This window comes from Desmodus rotundus, chromosome 7 (genome assembly GCF_022682495.2).
Source record: "Desmodus rotundus isolate HL8 chromosome 7, HLdesRot8A.1, whole genome shotgun sequence".
NCBI lineage: Eukaryota > Metazoa > Chordata > Mammalia > Chiroptera > Phyllostomidae > Desmodus > Desmodus rotundus.
In genome coordinates this window covers 113,204,827-113,224,113 of record NC_071393.1, presented here as the reverse complement: position 1 = coordinate 113,224,113, position 19,287 = coordinate 113,204,827, and the positions used below count along the sequence as shown (strand labels likewise).

Here is a 19,287-nt window from a genome sequence, read left to right as displayed (position 1 = left end):
CAAAGGACCTGAACAGACACTTCTCTGATGAGGACATACAGAGGGCCCAGAGACATATGAAAGGATGCTCAGCATCACTAGCCATGAGAGAGATGCAAATTAAAACCACAATGAGCTACCACTTCACACCAGTCAGAATGGCCATCATAACCAAATCAACAAACAAGTGCTGGTGAGGTTGTGGAGAAAAGGGAACCCTAGTACACTGTTGCTGGGAATGCAGACTGGTGCAGCCACTGTGGAAAACTATGGAATTTCCTCAAAAAACTGAAAATGATCTTTTTTATTTTTTAAAGATTTTTATTTATATTAATTTTTAGGGAGAGGGGGACGGAGGGAGAAAAAGAGGGAGAGAAACATCAATGTGAGAAACATTGATCAGTTGTCTCTCATACGCATCCCAAACTGGGACCAAACTGACAACCCAGGCATGTGGCCTGACCAGGAATCAAACCGGTGACCATTTGCTTTGCAAGACAAGACAATGCCCAACTAACTGAGCCACACACGTCAAGGCTGTATATCTTTTTTAACAAACTACTTATTAAAAATAATCATAAAACGATAGGGAAGATTTGTGTATCTTTGGAGAAATATTCCAAGCCCTTGGCACAGTTTTAAATTAGGGTATTTTTGTTGTTGAGTTGGGGTATTTTATATATTCTGAGTATTAATTTTTTATCAGCTATATGATTTATAAATATTTTCTTTGGGTTGCTTTTCATCCTGTTAATAATAAGTATCCTTGGAAGTACAAAATGTTTAATTTTGATACTTGCCTTCTTGTTGGTGATTTTGGTGTCACAGCCAAGCAATCATTGCCAAATCTAACGTTGTTAAGTGTTTCCCCTATGTTTTCTTCTAAGTACTTTACAGTTTAGGCTCCAATGTTTAGGTCTTTGCTCCATTTTGAGTTAATTTTTAATATGATGTTAGGTAAGGGTCCAACTTTGTTCTCTCATAGATGTGGGTGTACAGTTTTCCCAGCACCATTTGTTGAAAAGACAGTCATGTCCCCATTGAATGGTCATGGCACTCTTGTCGAAAATCATTTAACTATGTGTGTGCAAGTTTATTTTGGGGCACTCTTCCATTGATCTATATGTCTGTTTATGCCAATACCACACTCTTGATTACTGTAGCTTTCTCATAAGTTTTGAAATCTGGAAGTATGAGGCCTCCAACTTTGTTCTTTTCTTTCAAGATTGTTGTGGCTGTTTGGGATCCCTTGAGATTTCATGTGAATCTCAGGGATTATAGTTCTCTACTGCCCGTTTTATCAAAGTTTGAAAATAGTTGTTTTATATATTCTACTCTTCTAGTTCTTGTGAAGTAAGGGCATATTTGGTGCTCCTAACTCCACCACGACAGAAAATGGAAGTCTAGTAGTTTTGAATTTTGTCAAACACGTTTTAAACTTTTGAATCTATTGAGATAATCATATTTTTCTTTTTTCTTTTGCTAATGTGATCAGTTACACTGGCTTTGTCACCCAAACCAGTTGTATTAACCAGTCTTATATTTCAGAAATAAACCCTATTTTGTCATGATGTCTTTTCATTGGAGTCAATTTGCTAAGATTTGGTTTAGGATTTTTTTTTTTAAGATTTTATTTATTTATTTTTAGAGAGAGGGGAAGGGAGAGAGAAAGAGAGGGAGAGAAACATCAATGTGTGGTTGTTTCTAGCATGTCCACCCACCGGGGACCCGGCCCGCAACCCATGCATGCACGCCTACTGGGAATTGAACCGGTGACCCTTTTATTTGCAGGCTAGCGCTCTACTACTAAGCCACACCAGCCAGGGCACACGTCAGTTTTTTAATATAGAAAATTTTATGCCATAAAATTTTACATATTTAGAGAATAGTATGCCATGAATTCTTATGTACCCAACATCCAGGTTCAGCTGTAATCCACCTGTGATGAATCTCCTTCATTTCTTTTCCTGGAAAACTACCCTTATCCCCACCCCTCCCCTTACATATATGTAAGAGCAATCTCAGGCATTTTATTGATTCAAGCCTTCCCAATCAAAGAATCATTTTTACCTCACTTTCTTCTCTCTCCCACTCTCCCTACCCCACCCACCCCATTTTAGGCTCTTTGTATTTTCACTTTCAACACCGCAGCCCTGATGGTCCAACTCTTCAAAGACACAGATCTATAAAGGCCAGCCCTGTGCCCTGAGCAACTTGGAAGGACTGTACCAGCAATGTCATACACCCTGCCTTATGCCCTGCACAGATGGCTTCACAATGGCAATGGGTGAGGCCTGGTGCACATCAAGATCACTCTTCTGCCGTGCTTTGGGATGTCTGTCCATTTCTGGCCACTCTCAGGCCAGGCTATCCCAGCACTTCTCTTCTGAAAAGTCATGATCCCCTTGCAGATGGCCAGCAGGGGTAGAGATGCTAAGGCCCCAGACTGGCTCTTCTTTACCCTGCAGTTTGGGGGCCAGAGACATACTGTCCACATGAGGGTCAGGAAGCTCTTAGTTTTCAGACACCACCTGGTGTTCACCTACATGGGCCAGCGTGCCCTTCACTAAGCAGCATTTTGTTCCTGCTACTATTGAGGTTATGTGCAGGGGGTGCTCGAGTCCCTGGCTGCCCTCAGTACTTGTTCTGGAGTCTTTGAGGGAATGCTACTGATAAATGACCTTGCTTATGAAATCGAGCCCCTTAGGTATTCTGCCACATTTGAACACCTGGTGTATGAGATAGACAGATGATATACAGTCCCCCCCTATGAGATGTGGCTCAACAGAAGAGAAATATCACACCAGCTGGGTGCGAGAGCTGTGTAATTCCACTGTGATGTAAAGTTCTTATGTAGGCTGGTGGACTCACTTGCAGTTTCTTGAGCTGGTAGTGCCTGTGGACCAGTCTCAATACCTTTACTTACTCTGAAGCCTAGAGCTGCTTGTGTTTTTGGAATTTGTTGCAAAGACTGCAAGTTCACGCCATCAGGGGAAGTCTGCAGACATCAGGTCAATGAGTGATCTTCCAGAGTGGTGCAATGGGACATCCCATCAGTGCCCAGAAGATGGGTATGTGCAGGATGGGGTTCCCTGTAGTGACAACGCCTACTGCTGTCTCAGTAGTAGTGAATGTTCCCTCTAATCCCACTTCGCTGAGTTTTATTCATAAAAGGGTGCTGGATTTTATCAAAAGCTTTTTCTGCATCTATTGATATAATCATGTAGTTTTTATCCTTCACTTTGTTTACGTGGTGAACCACATTAATTGATTTGCAATTGTTGTACCAACCTTGCATTTCCAGAATAAATCCCACTTGATCATGGTGTATGATCTTTTTTATGTATTGCTGTATTGGGTTTGCTAATATTTTGTTAAGATTTCAGCATCTATGTTCATCAGAGATATTAGCCTATAATTTTCTTTCTTTGTAGTGTCTTTATCTGGTTTTGGAATTAGGATATTACTGACCTCGTAAAATGAGTTTGGAGCCGTTCCTCCTTTTGAATTTTATGAAATAGTTTGAGAAGCAGAGGTGTTAGTTCTGGGAATGTTTGGTAGAATTCACCTGGGAAGCCATCTGGTTCCGGGATTTCATTATTTGGGAGGTTTTTTTTTTTTATTACTGCTTCAATTTCACTAGGTGTAATCTGTCTTTCAGATTCTCTGATTCTTCCTGATTTAGTTTTGGAAGGTTGTATGTTTCTAGGTATTTATCCATTTAGTCCAGGTTGTCCAGGTTGTTGGCATGCAGTTGCTCATAATATTTTCTTACAATTCCTTGTATTTCTTTGGTGTCAGTTGTTAATTATCTTCTTTTCATTTCTGATTTTATTTATTTGGGTCCTTTCTCGATTTCCTTGATGAATCTGGTTAAAGGTTTGTCAAACTTGTTTATCTTTTCAAAGAACAAGCTCTTGGACTTACTGATCTTTGTATCACTTTTTTTAGACTGTATTTCATTTATTTCTGCTCTGATCTTTATTATTTCTTTCCTTCTACTCACTTTGGTCTTTGTTGTCCTTTTACAACTTCCTTTAAGTGTGAAGTTAGACTATTTTTTTTAAGCTCTTTCTTCCTATTTATTTATTTATTTAGATAGGCCTGTAATTTCCCTCTTAGGATGGCTTTCCCAGCGTCCCACAGATTTTCAATTGTTGTGTCCTCATTTTCATTTGTTTCAGGTATCTTTTGATTTTTCCCTTGATCTTGTGGTTGACCCATGCATTGTTTAATAACATGTTATTTAGCTTCCATGTCTTTGTGTATGTTTCAGTGTTCTTGTGATTGATTTCTAGTTACATAGCATTGTGGTCAGAGAAGATGCTTGATATCATCTCAAGCTTCTTAAATTTATTGAGACTTGTTTTGTGTCATAGCATGTGGTCTATTCTAGAAAACATTCCATGTGCACTTGTAAAGTATGTATATTTTACTACTTTGGGGTGAAATGCTCTGAAGATATCAATTAAATCCATTCGACCTAGTGTGTGGTTTAAGGCCACTGTCTCCTTTTGACTTTCTGTCTGGAAGATCTATTCATTGAAGTCAATGGGGTGTTAAGATCCCCGACTATGACTGCATTTTTGTCAATCTCTCCTTTTATGAGCATCAAGATTTGCTTCACATATTTAGGGGCTCTTGTGTTGGGCAAGTAAAAGTTTGCTAGGGTTATATCCTCCTGTTGAATTGTTCCCTTTATCGTTATGTAGTGTCCTTCTTTGTCTCTTACTATAGTCTTGGTTTTAAAGTCTATTTTGTTGGATATAAATACTGCTACCCCAGCTTTTTTCCCCTTGCATTTACATGAAATTTCTTTTTCCATCCTTTTACTTTTAGTCTGTGTGTATCTTTCAATCTGAGATGGGTCTCTTGGAGGCAGCATATATATGGGTCTTGTTTTCTTATCCATTCAGCTACCCTATGTCTTTTGGTTGGAGCATTTAATACATTTACATTTAAGGTGATTATTGATAGATACATATTTAGTGCCATTTTATTGTTAGACTATTTTCCTCTTTTTTTTTTCCTCCTCCTCCTCCTCCTCCTCCTTCTTCTTCTAGCAAGCTCTTTAACATTTGTTGCAGTACTGGTTTGGTGTTGACAAATTCCTTTAGCTTTTTCTTGTCTGGAACACTCCTTATTTCTCTGTGGGGCAGTTTTGTCCAGCAGAGCCCCCTGCCCATCATGGATGAGAATAATTCTACCAAGACATGATCTGTTTGGGAAGGAAAGGTGGCTGATCTCTCAAAGGAGAAGGGCCTTGAGCCTGTTCCTCAATGAGCTTTTATTGGGTTTATTTGCATAGGAATACAGGGCATATAGTAAAGCTCATCAATCATTGTCAGGCAGTAATGATCAAACAATAGATAACATTCAAAGAACTATGAGGGCTTATACTGAGTCAGGGTCAAGTAGACAAAGGGCCATAAATCTTTGGGAAACAAACTCATTTTATGCTTGGACCCTTATCATTTAAATCAAGAGTATTCTTAGCAAAGCAGGTTTCACAGGATTTTATGCATTCTTTCCTTAGGCCTGATTGTCCTGGAACCCTGAAACCAGGCAGGGTGGTTCCCAACATTTCTCCTTCAATTTTAAGTGATAGCCTTGCTGGGCTAATGCCTTGGTTTTAGGTCCTTGCTTTTCATCACTTGAATATTTCATACCATGTCCTTTTGGCCTGAGATGTTTCTGTTGAGTAATCAAATGCCAGACTAATTTGTGCTCCCTTGTAGGTAATTACCTGCTTTTCTCTTGTGGCTTTTAGGGTTCTATCCTTGTCTTTAAGCCTTGTCATTTTAATTATGATGTGTCTCGGTGTAGGATTCCTTGGGTCCAACTTGTTTGGGACTCTCTGTGCTTCCTGGACTTGTGTGTCTTTTTGCCTCACCAGATTAGGGAAGTTTTCAGTCATTATTTCTTCAAATAGGTTCTCAATACCTTCCTCACTCTCTTCTTCTTCTGGTGTTACCATGATGCAGATGTTGTTAGGCTTCATGTTGCCCATAATGTTTCTTAAGCTAGCCTCATTTTTTTTAATTCTTTTTTCTTTTTGCTGCTCTGCCTCAGTGTTTTTTTTCCTACCTTCCAAATCACTGATTTGATCCTCTGCTTCATCATACCTATTGTTTATCCCTTCCAGTGTATTATTTATTTCACATATTGCACTCTTTATTTCTGACTCATCTTTTATTTATGTTTTCTATGTGCAATATTGTTATAATCATTACTCTAAACTCTGATAAATTGCTTGCCTCCAGTTTATCTAGTTCTGGTGAATTCTCTTATTCTTTCACTTAGTATCTGTTTCTTTGTCTTCTTCCCATTTTTGGCTGCTTGTTTGTGTTTTCTACGTTAGTCATTAAACTAATCAGCATTATAGCCTTAAGCTGAATAATTCCTGCCAGCATTCAGAGAGGAGGAGTGCTCTGCCTGAGAGAGATGGCTCCTGTGGTATGGGGAATGACTCAGCACAGGGATCCTGGTGTCTGTGCCTTCAGTTTTCTCCCCAGAGCCACCAACCCCAGACTCTCCTCAAGCATCTCTAAGTCCACTCTGCCCTCCTGCCAGAGCCCAGAGTAAGTGGTTGCAAATGAAGTTTTGTGTGTCAGCCTCTTAAGAGGCTCTCTGTGTCTCCAGCCATCTCTAGCCATTTCTCCCTGGCAGGCAGAAACCTCACTGGTTTTCACAGCTGCCTGTTATCTGTGTTCCTTTCCAGTTCTGGTGCTGTAGGCTGGGGAGCTCAGATTGGGGTTTAGACCCCACACTTCTCAGGGGGAACCCACCAGCCACTGAAATTTCCCTCTGGCACTTCAGCTGCCACCCATGGGGGCCCAGCCAGTCCTGTCATGTCTCCTCCACACTCTCTGCCAGTCATGTTGGGGTGAAGTGGTTTCTTCTGTCTGTCCATGGTTGCAAGGCTTCTCTCCAGCTAGTGTTCAGTTGGTTATTAAGGATGATTTCTCTACAATTTACTTGTAATTCAAGTTTGGTCCTGGGAGGAGGTTGGTGTAGCTTCCACTTACTCCTTTACCATCTTGGATCTCCTCAAAAGTCTCTAGTTTTTAATTAGAGAAACATGTCTAATGTTTAAAGAAAAATTTAAGGATCTCTCATGTCTGGATCATATTATACCAGAGGAGTCCTAGCATGTTCTTACTTCCTCTTGGGTCTTTCAAGCAATATTAAAAGTTCATTTTTATCTAGAAGTCATCTCTTTTATTTTTAAAGAGAATTTTTATAAGACTTTATTTGAGCCAAATTGACAACATGCTGGGGAGCAAGAATTCAAATGCTCCATATATACCCTGAGCAAAGGAGCCACAAAGACACACTTTAAACCAATGTCTACCAAATCTAAACCTTCTCCCACCTTTGTACTGTAAGATGTAGTGTCTGGTATGTGCTACTACATACCCCATTTCTGTTTTGCCAGCGCTCTACCAGGTAGCTATGCTGAAAGGGGGCAGTAGAAGTAGCCCGGGATAAAGGATGAGAGAAGGGCGTTGACTTTCCTGTGCGCTCAAAGTTACACGTAGTATCATTTTGGCTGGGGCCGTTCACTCTGGTAGCCATGTTTGATTTGGGATTCCAGTTTTGTTGGCTTTGTGAGAACCACCCTCATTCTTCCTTAGAAGTACTAGAACCATTGGCCACTGACACCCTGAGAGATCTGAGTTGCAGCTCTGGGATTACAGGGCGGTCCTCTGAGTTCATGAAGCATGAGCAGTAGCTGGTCACTTGCCTTCCTTAAAGGGTTTGGTCCTTGCTCTGCAGAGGATCTCCTTTAATTATCAATACTCTAATAAGCTCGACTTCTTTTCTTTGTGCCCTTGGCTCTAGGGCTGCTATGTTTTTTCCAGTAATTACCACATTGTGATAGTTTGAGTTCTTCAGAAGCAGACACCAAATTGGAGTTTAGGGTGCAAGATATTTATTAGGGATGAACACCTGGAAAAGAAAGTGTTCAGTGATGAAGTCAGTTTTGTAGACAGAGAAATGGAATTACGTTAATAGGCCTGAACAAACCTTGTCAGACTTTTCTCGCTTTGGGCTGTAATGGCAGGGCCTTCATGCCCTTGTTATATATGAATTGTAGGGGCTGGTGGTTCTGGACCTCACCTACACTGCCTGTCCTACCTGTTTCCTTGAAGTTATAAATAAAGTTTAATGAGGGTAAGACCCCTGTTTCCTGACAATCCAATACTTTGTTTTCTCAGAAATATATGGAAGAATTAACTGCTGAAATCCTTTATGAATCTATGATTTCATTCTTAATCTCTTTAGTAGAGGAAAATCTATTCAGTTTTTTTTCTTGTTTCAATTTTGGTGAATTATATTTTTCAAGGCGTTTTTCTTATTCTCAGATTTATTGGTATGAAGTTGTTCATAATATCTTTTCATTTTCCTGTTTATATTTATACAGACTCTAATTGTGTCTCCTTATTCCTTCCTTCCTGATACTGACAATTTGTGTTTTCTCAATTTTGTTCTTGATGAGTTTTCTATATTCCTATGGGCCTGTACAGGTAGGCTTGTTATGTTTTCTTTCTTTCTTTCTTTTTAAAGATTTATTTATTTATTTTTAGAGAGGGGAAGGGAGGGAGAAAGAGAGGGAGAGAAACATCAGTGTGTGATTGACTCTCATGCACCCCCTACTGGGGACCTGGCCCACATCTCAGGCATGTGCCCTGACTAGGAGTTGAACTGGTGACCCTTTGGTTTGCAGGCTGGTGCTCAATCCACTGAGCCACACCAGCCAGGCCTGTTATGTTTTCTTGATGATCTCTTCTAGTGTAGTTACTACACCCAGCACAGTATCCATGACTGGGGCTTCTTCTTGCCTAAGTTTATGGTAATTCACCGGCACTCAAAAAGACCCATTTGATTTTTGCTGCAGAAATACTATTGAATTAAATGGGAGTATGATGTGGATCACCACTCTGCAACCATTAAGTGGTGGCAATAATCTCTGCTGTTTCACTCACTATGTATTAGTATTTCTTTTTTACTATGGAGATAGGTGGGCATGGGGGACATGTTTAGGGCTTCTCACTTGGTCTTTGCTATCATAACTCTTACTTCACAGGTCAAAGCAGCATTATGAGGAACCCGTCATCTTCTGAATTTATTGACTCAGGACCTGGGGAAATTACCACAGAGTGGGTTCATGGACTATTGGACCCACTGGGAGATGCCCTTGAATCCGGATTTTTTTTATTAATGTGGTCTCCTTCAGGAAGCATTTTGGATTCTGTGGTATCTCTATCAGGTCAGACCTTGTATCTGACAGTCTTCAAAAGACCTAAGAATACCCCCTTCTCCCATTGTGTAGTTACTCTGATACATGTGTAGCCATTTGGGGAAAAAGTCCCTTTGGGAAACCAGGTTCTGTTTGGGAAACAAGTTAGGGGAATATTTCATAAATTTGTGGTGACACCGCAGGGTATTTCCTGAAAAATACCTGGTTTTTCCTTCAATATGGCAATGAGTCCATGATTGATCTGATTCAGGATTTGAAAATGGACAGTAAATGCTCATTGCAGAAGTTAGCATCAGTCTGCCGATCACCGGCTCTTAATCTTTCTTGGTTGTTTGTATAAGGCAATAAAAGCCCTCATTGCCTGCCCTCCTATATCATCCCCAGGAGAACCAAAGTCTATTAGACATGGCCTCAGATCTACTTAGGTCAGGGCCCAGAGTTTGTCATTCTGGTCTCATTGCCCACGACAGTAATTATACCTACCTTGTTTCTAACAGTTAAGGGTCACCACTCTTTGCTAGTATTTTGGAATCTTATCACCTTTGCTGACACTAGGGAGCCCAGTTCTACAGCATCCTGTCTTGTCATTGACCCTGGCCTACAGAGACAATCACCATTGAGGTCCCAGTGATGACTGCTTTCCTCCGACTGACTGGTGCATTTCTTACTGTTTGAGTGAAGACATTCCCCTAGGACCTGCAGAGAAACAGGGTCCGTGGTGATTTCTCTGGCCTCATGTAGAAATCCTCCCTTCTTCCCTGAATATTCTGACCCCCCAAATTCACTTCTCTGCCAAGGTAGTTCTAGGATCCCTGCCTCAATTTTTGTAGTCCACCAACATTTCGAAGCCTCAAAGATGCAGTAATTCTGGCAGCACGTTTGGATAAGCTCTGGGCATCTTTGCAAGAATGTTAAATCCTGAGCTCTCCCCATCCTGCAAAGCTGTTCCTTGTATAATCTTATACTATTCTGTTTCTCCTAAAACAGTATCCTTAAGATCTATTCCACATATCCCTGGCTCCTGATGGCATATAGTAGCTAGCTCCCAAAGCTCTCTTGATTAGTGATCCAGTTCCTCTCATACAAAGAATTGTACTGACCCTAGCTATTGGTCTAGATGCAATGAGCGAAAGTTAAGAACAGATCTTTAGGAAGATAAGCAAAATCTTTGGTGAAACATGACCTCCAGGCAGTGAAAGGCTGCTCTCTTCTAGCAAAAGGGTAAGGAGTGAGTTCTGCCAGTGCAGGGCGTTCATGAGAATCTCAGGATTCAAATTTTCAAATGCATCCATTTAAATGTCCTCATCCTAAATCTCAGGATAGCATTTCTTCCCTAATAGAATCTCTGAGTTTTACATAGGAAATATATCAGAGCTCTAAATTCAGTAACCTTTATAAATCTGCATCTTTATGGCAAATCTTGGGTATTATTTTCAACACACTCTATAGGATGAGATTCTCTTCATTCATTGTTATAGAGGTCTTAGGACTTTCTTAGGACTTTGCCTGAGTTATTTGACCCGAGTATGTCATTTTCTTTCTTTATGGCTTCTTCACCCATTAACTAACTTCGTAATTCTCGTAATTCTAATTCAAGCATGAGAGCTATTGTATTTCAGGGCACCACTTCCATCTGTACCTCATCTTAACCACAAGGGAGAGTCTTAGTTTCTGATGTTGCAGCATACCAGTTGTCACAAATCCACTGGCTGCAACTGAGTCCTAGTGGCCTCTGACAAATACAGTCCTAGAATCTCATATCCTGTGGATCTTCCTTTTAAGGCTCACTTCTGGTACCAACTGTCCCTGACCCTGAGGCCCTGAGATAAGGATTTAAGTGTGAGCAGTTTATTTGGGATATAATCCTAAGATGTGAGTGCATGGTGAGGGAGTGGGAAACTGAGACAGGAAAGGGTTAAAAGCAATTCAAGCATACATTAATGGGTGAGGACCATGTGAGCAACCAGGAAACAATTGTACCATGGCCTGTCTGAGAGGCACTGGCGGACACCTCGCAGTTGTCCCATGAGAACTGGGGAAGCTGTGAGATGTATTCACAAAACATCTCTCATTGGTGAACAATTGCTTCCAGATGTATTAACTTTCTCTTTCTTCCAGCCTGTTCTGTGAATGAGCCAAGCACACTCCTGTAAAGTAGAAAGGCTTTAGTATATGTAGGAATTGTCACCAGTACAACAGGAGATGCATTTGCATTTAATCCTTGCCTTAGCGTCCATTTTTCTCAGGGGTCTGGATACAGTAGATGCCGATAGCCCACCCTACATCCCCTTGTCCCATCTGAGTTCAGTGGCAGCTCCAGTAGACAATTTCCATTCTCTGACAGTTTCCTACTTTAAGTGTTGTATCTTAGTTTTTCTCCTGACAGCTTTCTCCTGCACCGTGGAGGAAGATTCCAAGGTGTATTTCACATGACTTCTTATTGAACCTACAGGGGAGAGCCCCAGTAGCCCACAGTGGAAACTTGCTCATTAATATACTCTTTTATGTGCTTCCAAATAAACTAACCCCACCTAAATCCTGGTCTTAGCATCCGCTTTTTGGAGAACCCAAATAAGATAGTTGGTAATAGGAAGTTAATTCTATAAAGTTATAAGAAATATAAAAATATAAAACCCAGTAAATATAAAAGAATGTTACATTGATAAATTTGACTGTAATCAAATTTAACTTTTTTCTTTTCACACAAAAACAACTTCAAAAGACAATAAGTAAATTGGAACAGCTGCCTTTTGTCTCCAGACTGACCTATACACTTAAACACATGGATCTTTCTCCACGTGTAATCAGATTGTATTCTTGGCTCATGCTTCCCTGTTTCTACGGCTCCACTAGAGGTCCTTTTCCTCTCGCTATCCCTGGCTGGTACATTGTTAGATTTTCTCATGTATTCCGTGAGTATATCAAAGGGATGACCACACAGTGACAGAGGCACACAAGTACAACACATAACATTTCACAAGGAAATCCCTTTCCAAAGGTATGGTGTTTAACCTTTACTGAGGGAAAAATTGGAGATTTCCAGGGCATGAGTGGGGGTAAGGGGAGGGTGGTAAGCAGCATTTTGGGAATGAGAATTACATGTACAGATGTGCGGACATGACACAGCCAAGTGTATTCAAAACAGATAAGGGTCAGAGGATGTACAGTGTGCAAAACATAATGGATAATGATATTAAAAATGTTTGACTCAGTTTACAAAGAGTGTCATTTAGAAGTTATCTGGACCATATATAGAGGGTCCCTGGTTAGATATATGTTTTTAAGAGACAGGAGTTCCAAAAAACACTGAGAATAGATGGTGGAGAAGACAGGTTGGGGACAAAGAGGCCGGTGAAGGATAAGAACCAAAGGGAGCATTATAAATACACACTATTTTAAACATTCAGTGTCCAATTTTGAGCAGGAGTTTCAGTGGTTTTAAAAACAGGATGAAGGTTTATTCTTACTTTTCCTAATTAATTTCATCCAATTAATAATCTGTTTATATTAATTATTTCTTTCAGATATTTTTTGTTAATTATGCCATGTTCTATGTGTTGGGATAAAACAGTGTGCAAAACAGATAAAAACAACCCTGCCCTCAGAGAGAGTATGTTCTGGTATTCAAAGAAAATGCTCCAAGAGGATACCCAAACCACCAAATTAAAACAAAGAATTAGAGTAGATAAGCTTGGCTAAAAAACACAGAGGGAACAGGGCCAGGAATTTTTAATAAACAAACAACAATTTGTTTATGCTTTAACAAGAATTTCTCACTTGTGGTTACCAAATAAACCCAAGAGTTTGGGTGGGACAAGCAATATTATCATCCTCCTTTTCAGATTTTGGAGGAGAATGTTAGAAAATTTAAGTAATTTCCCTAACTGTATTATATCTCTTTTGATAGCAGTAGGCGTTGTCACTGCAGGGAACCCCATCCTGCCCACTTGCATCTTCTGGGCACTGATGGGACGGCCACTGCACCACTCTGGACATGCATTGACCAGGTTCATCGATGGTATGCACTTGCGGTCTTGACTTGTTCTATGCTTATTGGGAAAATATTTCCATGATTTCAAATTCCAACCCCAGTCAAAATCACATAAGCACCCAGCTGCTGATAAATGGTATCCCCTAGTGGACAACAAGAAATGTATCCTTTGCACCTTTGAGAAATTACTTTGGGAATAAACGGAGAGGCAAGACTCACCCATGGGTCTTTACATCTCTGTCTCTTGGCTTTCCTGTGAATGATATGTGCACTCAGGAGACACAAAGAGGACCAACTCAGAGTGAAACTGGAGCTTTATTTGCTGCTTACACAATAAGCAGTAGCTGGGAAATATTAGAAATTACCTTTTCTTGATGGCAATGTTTCTAATACTGACAAAAAGGAAGGTCTTTTCATTTTTCTGTCAACTGTCAGAAATGTGCTCAGTTTCAGGCATGTAACATTTCTACCTCCAATAAACTAAAATGTTATGATGTATAGGATATTAAATTAGAGGCATTTTCTTAATCCGAAGTGTGAGCCTTGGTCTCCTTAGGACCACAACGGTTTTGAAGGTACATAAATAGAGTAGCCAACAGTAGAAGCAAAACAGACAAACTAAGAATCATAACTAGTGGAAAGAAAACTCCTTTTCTGGCAGCTGCTGGGCCACTGTCAACACTACCTCCGTAGCCTCTATATAGGCAGTAGGGTGGGGACCACCCATAGCCACAGTGGCAGTGATGTTTGTTGTTGCAGATTCCCTTCATGTTGCAAGTCTCAGGCAGGCAGACTTGTGACAGGAGAGAGAGACTGACACACTTCTTGTGTATGCAGATCTTTCTTGAACCACACACGGTGCCGTCTTTCACTTCACCAACATCAGGTGTGCTCATCCCTAAACGATAACTTATACCCCAGCAGGTGACACCGTTTACATGAGTGTGCTGCAAAGCAGAGCGATCTCTTAAATGGGGAATGTCTCCCACATTCTCACACTGAACTCTCCCACAAAAGATGTCTGAGATATTGCATTTTAGGTATGCCGTCCCATTTAGACCACAGTGGCCAAAACGGTTTCCCTGGGAGTTGATTTCTTCATAGCAACTCTGAGGTGCACTCTTTGCACCTTCACCAAAGATCTCCCTGCACTGTTCATCATGGTTATTACATCTCTTTTGATAGCAGTAGGCGTTGTCACTACAGGGAACCCCATCCTGCACATACCCATCTTCTGGGCACTGATGGGATGTCCCATTGCACCACTCTGGAAGGTCACATTCATTGACCTGATGTCTGCAGACTTCCCCTGATGGCATGAACTTGCAGTCTTTGCAGCAAAGCCCAAAAGCGCAAGCAGCACCGGTCCTCAGAGTGCAGTTCAAGAGACAACAGGGATCTTGTTCACACTGCTTTATAGATCCACAGTCACACTCCTCTGCCCCTTCAACCACATTGTTCCCACAGCGCTTCAGCATTAGGACTTGCCCTGGACTTGGAGGATTGTGCAGACATGATCCCTGGTTTAACGTGGTCTTTGTAAAATCTGCATAACTGCAGTTGGTGAATCTCTCTGCTGGCACTCTGATAGCATTCATAATGCAACCACTTTGCCCACATAAACAGAATTCTTCATCATGCAGCATACCCAACGTATGGCCTAACTCATGGGCCACGGTGAGTGCAAAAAGAGACCAGGGGTCTCCATGGAAATTATTAACTCCACAGTCAATTGGAGGACGACATATTCCTGCAACATAGGCTATACCAAGTACACTTATAAGTGAATTTTTAATGAAAATATGTGCAGCATCATACTGTAGCTGTGAAAGGCTGATTTGCTTCCACTGAGCAAAATCCTCCAGAACCTGTTCTATGCTTATCATTGGCAAAACATTTTCATGATTCCAAATCTCAATCCCAATCAAAATCACATACGTACCCAACTGCTGGTAAATGGAGTCCACTATGTTGATAACAAGAAATACATCCTCCTGCACCTTTGAGAAGTTACTTTGGGAATAAATGAAGAAATTTTGATCTACCACCACAACCAGCTCCAGAAACCATGAATGGGCCCACCAGTTATCAGTAGTAATTTGTTTCAGAGTTGTTGTCTCTGCCTCTTCAAATCCCAATTGTTGGTGTATTTCCTTCTGTGTTAAGCCACATTTAATAGGTGGGGACTGTATCTCATTAATGTTTATCTTATAAACCAGGTGTTCAAATGTGGTAGAGTGCCTGATGGGCTCGATTTCATAAGCAAGGTCATTTATCAGTAGCATTCCTCGAAAGCCTCCAGAACAGGTACTGAGGGCAACCAGGGACTCAGGCACCCCCTGCACATAACCATGATAGTAGCAGTCATCAGGAACAAAAGGCTGATCCTCCTGCAGGGCACTCTGGTCTGAGTAGGTGAACACCGGTAGGTGTCTGGAAACCAAGAGCTTCTTGACCCTCATGTGGACAATGTGTCTCCAGCTCCCAAACTCAATGCTATAGGAGAGCCAGCCTGGAGCCTTTGCACCTCCGCCCTTGCTGGTCAGCTTCAAGGGGACCACCACTTCTGGGGAGCTGGAGGGCCTAGCCTGGGACAGGCCAGAAGGGGACAGAGACACCCCAAGCCAGAGAAGCAGGAGAACGACTTTCATGGACACGCTAGTCTCAGCAGCCTCCGTTATGAAGTCATCTGTCCAGAGAAAAAGAGCGTGAGATACTATTGGTCTGGCTTATCCCTCTGAGCTGGTCATTGTCTAGAGCTGCCCTTTAAGAGCCTGAGTCCTGACACAGCTGGCCATCAAAGCTGCAGTGCTGAAATTGAAAATAAAAAGAAGGGTGGGGAAGGTGATGGGATTGGGTAAGGAAAGTGAGAGAGAGAAAGAATTGAGTGGTGAAAAAGTAATTAATGAATCACGAAAATGCTTTGCATTTGCTATCAATAAATGGGGTGGGAAGTTTGGGGTTATGGAAGTTTGGGGTATTGGTCATATGTTACTAATTGTTGAAGTTGGATGATAGATAGTCCAGTTTTCATTTAATCTGAGAAGATTTGCATAGGACATGAAATGAAGATGCCTGACCCACTACCAATGATCTTCTGGACTCTGAATTCATTTCTAGTCAATACTTCCTTTCCCCTGATTCAAACTACTCTGTATCATCTGTCCATAAAGCTTCCCCTATGACTTCAGCTGTCTTCTCTTTTCAATGACAAAGGAAGAGAGAGAACCAAACTCGATCCTAAACCCCTTCACAGAGCTCTCTATATCTACTTACCTTATTAAACTTGAGCTTCAACAGATTTTACTGCTTTCTCTAAAGCTCACCCTGGATAAATCCAGTTCTCAGAGGCCCTATGTACCACATGGGCCAGTGCCTGGGTTCCTATTCTCCACAGCCCACAAAGTCATTTGCAAACCATTCATCCTACTATATTTGACTACACTAATTTTTAACATTTCTTTCTCACTCTTTTATTAACCACTCCCTATCATTCTTTTTAAAAATTATATTTGATTGATTATGCTATTACAGTTGTCCCAATTTACCCTCTTTCCCCCATAAACCCTGCACACCCCACTCCGTGAGGCCACCCCCCCACCATTGTTAATGTCAATGGGTCATATGTATATTCTTTAGCTACTCCATTTCCTATACTGTCCTGTACATCCCCGTGGCTATTCTGTAACCACCTATTTGTACTTCTTAATCCCCTCACCTCTTCAACCATTTCCCCACAACCCCATCCCATCTGGCAACCATCAAAACCCTCTCCACATCCATGATTCTGTCTCTGTTCTTCTGGCTTGCTTAGTTTGTTTTTTAGATTCAATGTTGATAGATATGTATTTTTGCCATTTTTTATTGTTCCTAGTTTTAATATTCTTTTTCTTCAGTAAGTCTGTTTGCCATTTCATATAATAATGGTTTGGTGATGATGAACTCCTTTAGTTTCTTCTTGTCTGGGAAGCTCTTTATCTGCCCTTTGATTCTAAATAATAGCTTTGCTGGGTACAGCTATCTTGGCTATAGGTCCCCACTTTTCATGACTTTGAATATTCTTTGCTATTCCCTTCCAGCCTGCAAAGTTTCTTTTTTCTTTTCCTTTTTTTGGTTATTTATTTACTTGTTGTTGTTGTTCAGGTACAGTTTTCTCCATTTTCTCTCCCCAGCTCTCTCCACCCACCCATCCCCACCTCCCACCCTTGATCCTATGCAAAGTTTCTTTAGATAAATCAGCTGACAGTCTTATGAGAACTCCCCTGTAGGTAACTATCTGCTTTTTCTCTTGCTGCTTTTAAGATTCTCTATCTTTAACCTTTGGCTTTTTAATCATGATGTGTCTTGGAGTGGGCATTTATGTATCTGCCTTGTTTGGGACTCTCTGTGCTTCCTGCCTGGACTTGCACATCTATTTCCTTCACCAAATTAGGGAAGTTTTCCTTCATTATTTTAAAAACAGATTTCCAATTTCTTGCTCTTTATCTTCTCCTTCTGGCACTCCTATGATGTTATTGTTGGAATGCTTGAAGTTGTCCCAGGGGCTCCTTACACTCTCTGGGTTTTTTGATTTTTAAAATTGTTCTTTATTGGTATTAGTGTATCCTTTATTTCTGACTGGATCTTTTTTATGCTGTTGAGGTCCTAAGTTCCTTGAGCATCTTTATAACCAGTGTTTTGAACTCTGTATCTGATAGATTGCTTATTTCTATTTTGTTTAGTTCTTTTTCTGGAGTTTTGATCTGTTCTTTACTTTGTGCCATGCTTCTTTGTTTCCTCATTTTTGCAGCCTCCCTGTATTTGTTTCTATGTATTAGAGCTGCTACGATTCCCTATCTTGGTAGCATGGCCTAATGTAGTAGGAGTCCTATAGGATCCAGTGGCACAGCCTCCCCTCTCACCCAAGCTGGGTACTCAAAGTACCCATGTGGGCTGAGTACATCCTCCTCTTGCCATTGAGCCTTGATTGCTATTGGGTGGCCAATGGGAGAGATTTACCCAGGCCAGTGAGCTGCAAGGGTGGACTGGCTATGACCACTGACCACCAACCTCTGCCCTCTGTAGAGAATCAGCTTTTCATGGGTAGGGTGGTGGTGCTCCAATGTGGTCTATAGTTTTCCACTGGGTGCACAGGCTGTGGGGTTTCCTGAGTGGTGCAGGCCAAGGTCATCCCCCACCCATGTTCTTCCTGGGGCCACCCTGCAGGAGCTGTAGAGCAATCTGCAGATTGCTGCTACTTGTGTTGGGTGTGGAGGTTCCCAGGCTTAGCTAAGCTGTGAACCTAGGCTGGCTGGTGCTAGTGCTGTGCTTCGGGCCACTTAGCAAGAGGTACAGGGTGCTGGGGGTTTACTGAGGCTGGTTGTTGCTTGTTTGAGAGAGTTTAGGAAGTCGTGAGGCAAGAGCCCAAATCAGTTACTCATATGGAAAAGCCACTGTTAACAGCTTGGGTGGGCAGAGCCTCAGGGGATCTCTAGGGCAAGGCAAACAATGTTAGATTGATGGAGTCTCAGATATGGTCCCTGCCTGTCAGCTCTGTGACTCTGAGGGGAGGGCTCAGAAAAGGAACAGTGGCCTCCACCTGCCTTTCTGTTTGGGAGAAAGCTGTCCCCCAGCTCTTGCCTTGATGTCAGACTGCTGGTCACTTCAATTCCTCCCCATATACCACTGGTGCCTTTCAAGCTGCTACCCCAGTGCTGGAGCTCAGAGGAAGTAAGTCTGAGTAAGTGTGTGTGAGTTCTTTAAGAGAAACTGCTTGGAACTCCAGAAGTTTCTTCCACCAACTCAATCCCCACTGGTTTTTGCAGCCAGAAGTTATGGGGCCTTACCTTGCTGGCACTGTAACTCTGGGATGGGGGCTGTAATTGGGGCTGAGATTCCTTGCTCCTGAGATATCCCTCCTGAATTTTTATCCACCACACATGGGTGTGGGACCAGCCCATTCAGCGTTACCATGTCTCCGCCCCTCCTGCCAGTCTGGATGGATATGTTTTCTTTAATTCCGTAGTTGTTGAACTTCCATTCAACCGGATTTCTGGCTGTTCTGAGTGATGGT

The 19,287-nt window shown here is 41.6% G+C and overlaps 1 protein-coding gene across 1 annotated transcript in view; it reads right to left on the bottom strand.

The window, feature by feature from the left end:
• Positions 1–13,564: 13,564 nt before the first annotated feature.
• ADAM21 (ADAM metallopeptidase domain 21) overlaps positions 13,565–19,287 on the bottom strand; it is a 62,894-nt gene continuing 57,171 nt past the window's right edge. Inside the window, exon 2 of the mRNA XM_045202072.3 lies at positions 13,565–15,924. Coding sequence (XP_045058007.2) covers positions 13,760–15,886 — 2,127 coding nt within the window. The 5' untranslated portion in view covers positions 15,887–15,924 and the 3' untranslated portion in view covers positions 13,565–13,759. The remainder of the gene's footprint in view (positions 15,925–19,287) is intronic.